The sequence below is a fragment of the Schistocerca nitens genome, chromosome 5 (genome assembly GCF_023898315.1).
Source record: "Schistocerca nitens isolate TAMUIC-IGC-003100 chromosome 5, iqSchNite1.1, whole genome shotgun sequence".
NCBI classification, from domain to species: Eukaryota; Metazoa; Arthropoda; class Insecta; order Orthoptera; family Acrididae; genus Schistocerca; species Schistocerca nitens.
In genome coordinates, this window is record NC_064618.1 from 308,321,193 (window position 1) to 308,332,857 (window position 11,665).

Below are 11,665 nucleotides of genomic sequence, written 5' to 3' on the forward strand. Positions count from 1 at the left end.
CAAGAAAAACCCAAGTGACTGTTCTCCACTTCTAATAAAACTGGACACAAGCATTCATGAAAACAGACCCTGCTTAAAGAAGAAAAAAATTATCTTTGATCAGGACAATGCACCTGCCCAAGAAGGTGTCTTGGCAAAGGGGAAATTGAGGGATTTGCAGTATGAAGTGTTGGAACATACACCCTATTCCCCAGATTTGGCTCTCTCGGACTTCCATCTATTCTCAGAACTTAAGAAATTCCTCACTGGTCACCACTGTTCATCCAATTAAGAAGCCATTGCGGCTATAAATGGCTACTTTGCAGCATTTCTGGAGAAACACTACAGAGAGCTGATAATGGCTCTGGAACACTGCTGGATGAAATGCAGTGATATTACAAGTGATTATGTTGAAAATTAAAACTTCTTTGAAAGCATATATTGTCTGTTTCACTATCAGGCTGAAAACTTTTAAGATCATCTTTGTACTGCAGACAGGCAGTTTCCTGCAGTTTATAAATTCTTCAACCATCAAACAGATGCTAATAAATTTAGGTGCTCTTTGGACTTCTATCATTTCTTATTCTCAAGCATACAAATCTGGCTAATTATATATTACGGTCATCCAATACAATGGATATTTTATAAATAAGGTACAGGTTGGTATTACTGTGGACTGTTTGATGCAACAACAATGAAAATTACATCAGATGTAGTTGGAAGCTTGAGGAAGACACATGTGTTTTTGTTTTTTCACTGTGCCCTCTAACATAAAATTTGTGAGAGGTAGAAATGGAACCTGCATGGGTCTTGGGCACAATGACTGTTGAAGACCAGACGTCATACATCAAGATCAAAACTTTACACAACAAATACCCGACAAAAATCCACAGTGCATTAAGTGAAGTTTGTCATGAATTTACAGTGGACCACAGTACAGTTTCGAGTTGGGTTAATGACTTTTGTGGTTGTTGTAAGTGTGAAACTTGTGGCAGATGCTGTTGAAGAAGATTGCAGTGTGACTTCTGAGGAACTCTCTGAAGCCACGAGAATTCTTCCAATGTCAGTAATCCATATTCTGATGCATGATTTGAGAAGAGAAAAATTTCTGCAAGATGAGTCCCAGACTGTTTGACTGCTGAAGAGAAGCACAGAAACTCGTGGACATTGCGACCTTGCTCAAACAATGATTCAACCATGAAGGTAAAGGATTCTTGTGTCAAATTGTCGCTATTGATGAAATGTGGGTGACAGACTTTGAACCGGAGTTGGAATCACGGTGCAATGAGTGGAGAGCTTCAGATTCTCAATGTCCAAAAATTTTGACGCACTCAATCAAATGATGATTTTTACTTATTATCACCAAGGAATTATCATGACAGATAGAGCCCATGTGGAACAAGTGTCACAGCAGTGTTTTATCATAACTTGAAGCAAAACTTGAGCAGAAAAATGCACAAAACCCAATCTCCACAACAATACTCACCCAAATATCAGCTATTTTGTAGCCCAAAAATTGCATGAATATGGATGGGAAGTGTTGCCCCATCCTCCCTACAGCCCAGACATCAGTCCACCACAATCTGAATTGTTACCGAAGTTAAAAAAACCTATATCATGGATACTCTTATCATTCTCTGGAAGAACTTTCTACCATTGTTACCCAAGCCATTCGACAGATGAACAGAACTGGTGTTGTGGATGGTGGAATCAGTCATAGAGAAGCAAGGGAGACTATATTGAAGGACTGTAGAGAGAGACTGGGGAAAAAGAATTTAAAAAAAAGTGTAAGTAAAAGAAATTAGTGTTCATTATTTATGAGATGTCCCTCAATATACAGGGGGTTTCAAAACTACATCGATAAACTTTGAGTGGACATAAAAGGTGTCTGAGGAACAAAATGAGGATAGAAACCCATGTCCAAAAACATCATCCAATGGTGCTACACTACATCGAAGTTATAGATGCTGGCCCATGCTGTTAGGCCTTCCTTTCAGCAGCAGGCATGTCTTTGTACACCAACAGACCATGGGCAGAATGTATCGCAATGTACCTGACAGCAGTCTGGACATTAGCTGGTGCTGAACACAGCCATGCCTATCACACCATCCCTGCAGAGACCACTAACAGCTGTAGCATCAGAGGGGAATGACAAATATATGCAGTAGAAACACAGTGCTCAGTCACAGTTAGTTGCGTGCTGGTGTGGCGCACCATGGAGATGTTCGCCTGGGCTGAGCTACAGGACATACACTCCATGTATATTGCAGCAAGAGGTAATGGGTATGCAGTCTTACAAGTCCACGGGCAACGATATCCCAATAGGCATCAGCCACACCACCTCATGTTTGTGGTCGTCCGTCAACATCTGGGTGAAACCAGTGGTTTCACACAGCATCTACACAACAACTGTTATGTTTGAAGCATACGCACACCACAATTCATGGAGGATGACTAGAGAGGTTTGACATGGACCCATCCACAAGTGCCTGCGCTGTTGCACATGGAATGACAAGCTCCCACTCAGTGGATAGACAAGTGCAGAATGAGGAGGGAAGGCATTCATTCCATATTCAGAAGATAAAGGTGCTGTTGGCCAATAATTTTTCTCTATGTGTGGAGTTTGGGCAGTGGGCTCCGCAGTCACAAAAACTAACAACAGCCAGGAGAGCAGTGTGCTGACCACATGCCCCTCCCCCCTATATCCGCATCCAGTGATGCCAATAGGCTGAGGATGACATGGCGATCGGTCACTACCATTTGGCCTACTGAGGCCGGTTTGGAGAGAGTTCAGTTTGGTTTAGTTTATGTGTTACTTACAGACAAGATGTACTTCACCCGTGAGGCATGTTTAACACCCACAATTGACAATGCTGGGTGGAGGCGAACCCTTACAAACAAAGTAATCAGAAAAAGTTCACCATCAATGTATGGGCTGTCATGGTCCACAACTACCTGACTGACCCCCACAAACTTCCCCCTCAACACACTGGCGACAGCTACACAGCATACATTTGGGATGTGCTGCCAGAATTACTGGAGGTGGTGCCACTTGCAGTGCATCAAAGTATATGGCTCCAGCATGATGGGGCACCCACACACTTCAGTTGAGCTGCCAGAACATACGCAGATGTCAGGCCTGTAGCAACGCTGGAGGCAGGCATTTTGAGCACTTACTATAATTTTATTTAATTCAAAAATAAGTGGTGAAAGCACGTTGTGGCGAGTACCAGCGATCTGATAAACTTATTTAAGTGGGAAAAAAAAAAAAAAAAAAAAAAACAGTCTCAGGCAGTTTGTTTCACATGCTGTTTACTTCGTACAATGTATTTAATTTCCTGTACTAATGGAACAAATGGTGATGTATATACTTTGGCTGCCACAGTGCCTACACATATGGTTCTTCTCCATTTCCTGGCATTCATGGTTACTGTTCTTTAAATTTAATAACTGTGCCAACATCTTGGGATATTTGTCATTATTCATGTAATATGGATGATTATCGCACACTCCAGTGGAGTAGACGGCAATGACTGCTGTGTAGGCTGAGGTTCCCCCCGTAATTTTGATGTTGTTGTTCTATTTCTGTTACATCCTGTATACTACACCACAAAACATTGGAGATTGTGTACAGTTTTCTGGGAGACAATTCACCTCCAGCAAGCACAGAAACAGAGCATCGTATTCAGAGGAGGGAAGGCCTGTCTATGCAGTAGGAAGCCCCATCTGTTCCACTGGCGATAGTGGTAATCAGCTGTGATCACTGATTATAAAAAAACATGTGTATTGACCAGCTGTTGTCTATTCACATAAAACATCACATCTGTTGTCGGAGAGGAGGCCTTGCGGCAGGCACCAGTGCCTATAACTTTGACACTCTGTAGCGTCATTGGATGACGCTTCCAGACACAAGTTCCTAAACTTATTTTGTTCCTCAAGAAATATTCTACATCCCCTCAAAGTTTGTTGGTGTAAAATATATTCTTTGTAGCAGCAACAAGAAGCACAGCATCAAGAGCAGAAAGAATACCAACAACAAACAACAGCAGCAAAAGGAACATATCTCATCAAAAAGTGGTGCAACACAAAGAAGTGGAAAGCTCTGACATATTTCGCAAGTCGTGGAACATGTATCAGAAAGAAAGATTAGAGGTTATATGAGGGAGATTGTTTACTGTAGTTGACAAAAATATTGTCTCTATTGAGATCAAAGTTGGTGTGACAGTGAAGTCATCTAGTCACGTATAAACAGGCGTAGGTGAAACTAAGATAATTGTCGGATGTTTTTACCAGCCACCCAATTCCACTGTGACATTCTAGAGTCATTCAAAGAAAGTCTACAGTCAATAGCGCAGAAATATCCAGATCATGCAATACTAGTTGTAGGTGACTTTAACCTGCCAAGTATAGACTGGGATGTCTATGGATTCATTGGGGGAGGGGGGTACAGACAGACAGTCATGGGAAATACTTTTGAACACATTTTCTGAAAATTCTCTTGAGCAGCTAGCTCAGCAGCCCACACACAATGGAAATATCTGACCCTTGTAGCTACAAATAGGCTGAACGTTACTGACAATGTCAGTATAGAAACAGGGATTAACAATCATGTCATTGACAAACTGCCTATTGGCTTCTGTCTCGGGTTCTTCGGCCGACGTTCATCTAATGATTTTTCTGACGTTTCGCCAGCACGAGTGGCTGGCATTGTCAAAGCTTCACCCTCCATTGCCGGTGGTGAACTGGAGGCGAGCTTGCGGCCGCAGACTATATGTACCTGGCGCGCCAACGTCCGAGGGCTTCTCCGCGGTCATTTCCGGTGCGGTTCTCCTCTTGCTACCTGCGACGGTCGTTCGCTGCAGTACGGGAAGTCAGGATCCGTTTACCTTAAGGCTTTCCTCTTTCTTGTTGAAACTGTTCGTGTGTTTTTGGATTTCTACAGCTTCTCTGAACAAGCGCGTGTGATAGTGCTTCTCTACAGCCAGAACTTCCGTGTCGGCAAATTTTATTATGTGGTCGGTCTCATTCAGTGCGTGCTCTGCCACGGCCGATTTCTCCACCTGCCCCAACCTGCAATGTCGCTTATGCTCTTTGATCCTGGTGTTAATGGATCGTCCAGTCATTCCGACATAAACTTTTCCGCATGTGCAAGGTATACGGTATACTCCCGACATTGCAAGTGGGTCTCTTTTCTCCTTCGCCGATCTAAGACACTCTTTGATCTTCCTTGTCGGTTTGAAAATCGTCTTTACGCTGTGTTTGCGCAATATACGGCCGATTCTGTCCGTCACTCTGGGAATGTATGGCAGAAAGGCCGTACCCGACATTTCTTTTTCTGGTTCCTTACTTCGCCGAGTGTTTGGCTCTGTTACACTTCTAATGTAATTTGTGGAGTTCCCATTGCTCCTCAGAACAGTTTCCAGGTGTTGCATTTCTCGTCTGAGGTGTTGAGGCTCACATATTCGTCCTGCTCTCGTTACGAGCGTACTAATCATGCCTCTTTTCTGGCTCGGGTGGTGGTTTGACAGTTTGTGCAGGTATCGGTCCGTGTGTGTCGGTTTTCGATACACGCTGTGTCCCAGGTTTTCGCCGTCCCTTGTGACCAGCACATCTAGAAATGGCAGTTTCCTGTCCTTTTCTACCTCCATGGTAAATGTTATGTTGGCATGGAGGCTGTTCAAGTGTCTCAGGAATTCACCGAGCTGTTCTTCACCATGGCTCCACACCACGAAAGTATCATCGACGTACCTGTACCACACCTTAGGTTTGCAAGTCGCCGAGTCCAGTGCCTGTGCTTCGAATTGTTCCATGAAGAAGTTGGCAACCACTGGACTGAGAGGACTACCCATGGCGACGCCTTCCAGCTGTTCGTAGAAATCGCCATTCCACGTGAAATAGCTCGTGGTGAGACATGCATGGAAGAGCGTTTTGATGTCTTGCGGGAACATGGAACCAATGTGCTCCAGAGCGTCGCTGAGTGGCACTTTCGTAAATAAAGAAACAACATCAAAACTGACCAGGATGTCGTTTGGCGCAAGTTTCAGTTTCTTCAGCTTCTCAATGAAATGGCCTGAGTCCTTAATGTATGTGTCGGTCTTTCCCACGTGTGGCTGGAGCAGAGAGGCCAAGTGTTTCGCCAGTTTATACGTTGGTGAGCCAGGAGCGCTAACGATCGGTCTCAGTGGAACGTTGTTCTTATGGATCTTGGGTAATCCATACAGCCGAGGTGGTAGGGCTTCTGTGTTGCGCAGGTTTCTCTGTATGTCCGCCGGCAGAGAAGACGCCTTGATTAATCGATTCGTATTCCGAGTGATTCGCTGCGTCGGATCTGCGGTTAGTTTTCGGTACGTCGTCGGATCTAATAGGTCTCGGATCTTTTGCTCATAATCTTCGGTCTTCATTACGACGGTCGCATTCCCCTTATCGGCAGGCAGTACCAATATACTCTTGTCGGCGTTGAGATTCTTAATGGCTTGTACCTCTTCTTTCTTCAGGTTGCAAGCTGGTGGTTTTGCTCGGCGCAGTATCCTGGCTGTTTCAGTGCGTATTTCCTCTGCCCTTTCACAAGGAAGGGTCCGAATGGCTGTTTCGGTGTTGGCAATGATGTCCTCCATAGGTATAGTTCTCGGGATGATAGCGAAATTCCCTCCTTTTTGAAGGACTGACACTTCCTCTTCGGTCAATTGTCGTTCAGTGAGGTTGACCACTGTGTGTGACATGTCCGGAATCGCCTTGTCGGTCTGCTTCCGGCATCTTTCAAACTTTTTCTTTTGCCGCTCGGTGCAGCGCTCGAGTTCGTTCTGCATGCTGCTGTGAGTGATGCTGTCGATCTTGTCCCAGTCGTCTCGATGCATTCTGCTACTTAGTTGATAGAAAATGTCCAGAAGTTCCTGATCCGTTCTTGCCAAGTCTCTCCGTGTTGTATGTATTCGCTCACGAAGAAAAGCTCGTTCCATTCCGTCGTAGATACGATGTGCTTGGGCGGTGGTGAATAGGCGCTTGCATCTCAAGAACTTCGGTGTAGCACATTCATCTCGGCACCGTGACAGAAAGGCGAGAGAGGACATCAGTCGCGCTGGACTCGGCGACTTGCAAACCTAAGGTGTGGTACAGGTACGTCGATGATACTTTCGTGGTGTGGAGCCATGGTGAAGAACAGCTCGGTGAATTCCTGAGACACTTGAACAGCCTCCATGCCAACATAACATTTACCATGGAGGTAGAAAAGGACAGGAAACTGCCATTTCTAGATGTGCTGGTCACAAGGGACGGCGAAAACCTGGGACACAGCGTGTATCGAAAACCGACACACACGGACCGATACCTGCACAAACTGTCAAACCACCACCCGAGCCAGAAAAGAGGCATGATTAGTACGCTCGTAACGAGAGCAGGACGAATATGTGAGCCTCAACACCTCAGACGAGAAATGCAACACCTGGAAACTGTTCTGAGGAGCAATGGGTACTCCACAAATTACATTAGAAGTGTAACAGAGCCAAACACTCGGCGAAGTAAGGAACCAGAAAAAGAAATGTCGGGTACGGCCTTTCTGCCATACATTCCCAGAGTGACGGACAGAATCGGCCGTATATTGCGCAAACACAGCGTAAAGATGATTTTCAAACCGACAAGGAAGATCAAAGAGTGTCTTAGATCGGCGAAGGAGAAAAGAGACCCACTTGCAATGTCGGGAATATACCGTATACCTTGCACATGCGGAAAAGTTTATGTCGGAATGACTGGACGATCCATTAACACCAGGATCAAAGAGCATAAGCGACATTGCAGGTTGGGGCAGGTGGAGAAATCGGCCGTGGCAGAGCACGCACTGAATGAGACCGACCACATAATAAAATTTGCCGACACGGAAGTTCTGGCTGTAGAGAAGCACTATCACACGCGCTTGTTCAGAGAAGCTGTAGAAATCCAAAAACACGCGAACAGTTTCAACAAGAAAGAGGAAAGCCTTAAGGTAAACGGATCCTGACTTCCCGTACTGCAGCGAACGACCGTCGCAGGTAGCAAGAGGAGAACCGCACCGGAAATGACCGCGGAGAAGCCCTCGGACGTTGGCGCGCCAGGTACATATAGTCTGCGGCCGCAAGCTCGCCTCCAGTTCACCACCGGCAATGGAGGGTGAAGCTTTGACAATGCCAGCCACTCGTGCTGGCGAAACGTCAGAAAAATCATTAGATGAACGTCGGCCGAAGAACCCGAGACAGAAGCCAATAGGCAGTTTGTCAACAAGTGGCCACGAAAGCCTTAACAATTTTGAATCATGTCATTACAGCAAATATGGTTATGAAAGTTGATAAATCAAACAAGAAGGCTAGGAGGGTGTTTGGGCTCAACATTGCAGATACGCAGTTATTAACATCTCACTTAGGCAGTGAATCGGCATCACTTAGTTCCAATAACATGGATGCAGAGGAATTATGGGCAAAGTTTAAGCTAATTGTAAATCTTGGTCTGGAGAGTTACATGCCTAGTAAGTGAATAAAGTATGGAAAAGACCCACCATGGTTTAATAACGAAATTCGGCAGATGCTGAGGAAGCAGAAGCTGTTGCACTCTAGGTTCCAAAGGGGACATACAAATGACAACAAGCAAAGGTCAGCAGAGATTCACGCATCTGTGAAAAGATCTATGAACGAAGCCTACAATAACTACCACTGTCATACATTTGTAAAAGATCTGGCAGACAACCTGGGAAAATTCTGGTCATACATAAAATCACTACGTGGGGCTAAAGCTTCCATTCACTCCCTTGTTGACCACTCTGGTGTGGCAGTAGAAGATAGCAAAATGAAAGCCAAAGTTTTACATTTCACATTCACGAAATCTTTCACACAAGAGAATGGTACAATGATACCATCATTTGACTATCAGGCAGACTCCCATATGAACGACATAGAAATAAGTGTACCTTGTGTAGAGAAATAACTGAAAGATTTGAAACCAAATAAATCACCAGGCCCAGATGGAATCCCAGTTAGATTTTAAAAAGAGTGCCCTACGGCATTGGCCCCGTGGCTAGCTTGCATTTACTGTAAATACCTCATGCAGCACAAAGTCCCAAGCAAAAGGAAAAAAGTGCAGGTGACTATAGTATATAAGAAAGATAAAAGAACTCATCTTCAAAATTACAGACCAATATCCCTAACTTCTGTTTGCTGCTGAATCCTTGAACATAATCTCAGTTTGAATATAATAAATCTTCTGAGATCTATGGATGAAGGACAACAGGCAGTTCCATATTTCTAGATTTTCGGAAAGCACCTGACACGGTGCCCCATTGCAGGCTATTAATGAAGGTACGAGCATATGGAATAAATTCACAGATATGTAAGTGGCTCAAGAGCATTTTAAATAAGACAACCCAATATGTTGTCATCAATGGCGAGTGTTCATCAGAGACAAGAATATCTTCAGGAGTGCCACAGTGTGATAGGACTGCTGTTGTCCTTTATATACTAAATGATTTGGTGGACAGGGTGGGCAGCAATCTGCTGTCGTTTGTTGATGCCATAGTGTACGGTAAGGTGTGTAAATTGAGTGACTGTAGGAAAATACAAGATGACTTAGACAAAATTTCCAGTTGTTGTGATGAATGGCAGCTAGCTCTAAATGTATGGAAATGTAAGTCAATGCGTGTGAGTAAGAAAAAAAACTGTAATGTTTGGATATACATTACTACTGTCCTACTTGACACAGTCAAGTCGTTTAAATATCTGGGCGTAATGCTGCAAAGCGATATGAGGTGAAATGAACATGTGAAAATTGGTAGGGAAGGTAAATGGTCAACTTTGGTTCATTGTGAGAACTTTAGGAAAGAGAGATTCACTTGTAAAGGATACCGCATATAGGACACTGCTGTGACCTATTCTTGAGTACCGCGCGAATGTTTGGGATCCGTACCAGGTCGGATCAAAGGAAGACATCGAAGCAATTCAGAGGTGGGCAGCTAGATTTGTTATTGGTAGGTTCAAACAACATTTAAGTGGTATGGAAATGCTTCAGGAACTCAAATGGTAATCCCTGGAGGGAAGGCAAACTTCTTTTCGAGAAACACTATTGAGAAAATTTAGAGAACCGGCATCTGAAACTGACTGCCAAACAATTCTACTGCTGCCAACATACACTGCGCTTAAGGACCACAAAGATAAGATACAAGAAATTACAGCTCATACAGAGGTGCACAGACATGCTTTTGCATGCTCTGCACAGAGTCATTATTACAAGCCACATCTACATATCAAAAAGAAAAGGAAACCATTCAAAAACAGTTCTGTTATGCTCACATATCAACAAACTTTAATTTAGTATATTGACATGAGTGAATAGCAATGAACTTATCCTTTTATTATGCTGATTCGACAGCAGTTCACCCTCTGTTTGGGCATACATAGAAGCATTCACTCAAGTTAAAAAATTTGCAAAGCTGTATCAACAAATAATTGTTAAGATACTATGGTCGAGTTTACTGATTGTTGACTCTCGCGCCAATATAAAAACAAGGTAAAGATTAAGCTAACTACATAACTACCATCACCATCATTTCTTAACTATTTGTGTGTATAATTATAACCTGGGGAAAGACAAAACAATAGTGTTGTTATTGTGGTTTCACATATCCCAATTTCAATAAGTAAGATAATGGTAGCCTAATTCATGAAACAGACACGAGTAAAAGCGGCCAGAATATCCACCAGGTATAGTTGACGTACTAGTGGGCGAGAAAATGATGTAAGTCTAATGGAACAAAAATAACACTTTCTTTGGGTATCGTTGCTATTCTCGCAACTGAATACATAATATTAACTACACAAAGAGTGATGCACCATTTATGTAACTATTTTACTTGACATTAAATCATAGGAAACAAATGTTCTACTTACAGTTGAATGATTTTGCTAAAGATGTTATCGAATCGAAGCTCTCCCAGGGAAGATATCCTTGTTTCACCGCCACATTTCAGCTTCAGGCCGTCTTCCGTCGTGAATGGAGGTACTTGCACATGGAGTTTCGAACATCGACATATTGTTCCACAAACTGATACGTTCTGGAAACAATTAAATTCTCTTGCTCCAATCAATAAAAGCAGCAAAAGCCACAAACAAAGCCTTTCCTCGATAACGAAAGTCATTTCGTCCTTTGTTTACAATTGACAACAACTTTGTTGATGCACTTTAGAAACATGACTAACGATTCTTAACAATGAATTCATCATCGTATGGTAATGAGACTTCTTGTAAGAGTCACCGGGCTTGTAAATAATATTTTGTAGCCTGGAGAGTGACATTTTAGCATCTTTTGTAACGACTACATACCGTTCACATTTCAAAACAATGACAGTTCGGGTGACAAAAAATTCTGGTTATGTGGGAGTATCATTTAAGTACCTCATCTTTATTGTTCGTTCATTCTGAGTTTGAGCCCATACTTCAAGTGCTTTCCACACTGTAAACATTTTCTTGACACTGAACTTACTTTTTCTCACAAACGCACTGTATGTCAGCAAAACAACTCATGTTGACAGCCGATATGTTACCTAAACTGAAAATATCAAAGATATAAGTATCACACAGCTTGAAACAAAGAGGTTATCTTCTAATTTGAAAGTTGCTTGTGTAGTATAAAGATACGACTTGAATTTTCTTCTCTACACTGAACGACATTCGCT

General features: G+C 43.2%; 1 protein-coding gene across 2 annotated transcripts in view; it reads right to left on the reverse strand.

Annotated features, from left to right (window-relative positions):
- Positions 1-11,519, reverse strand: part of LOC126259476 (adhesion G protein-coupled receptor A3) — a 198,581-nt gene extending 187,062 nt beyond the window's left edge. For both annotated transcript variants that reach the window (XM_049956314.1, XM_049956313.1), the window contains exon 1: positions 10,881-11,519. In XM_049956314.1, coding sequence (XP_049812271.1) covers positions 10,881-11,128 — 248 coding nt within the window. In that variant the 5' untranslated portion in view covers positions 11,129-11,519. The remainder of the gene's footprint in view (positions 1-10,880) is intronic.
- Positions 11,520-11,665: the final 146 nt, after the last annotated feature.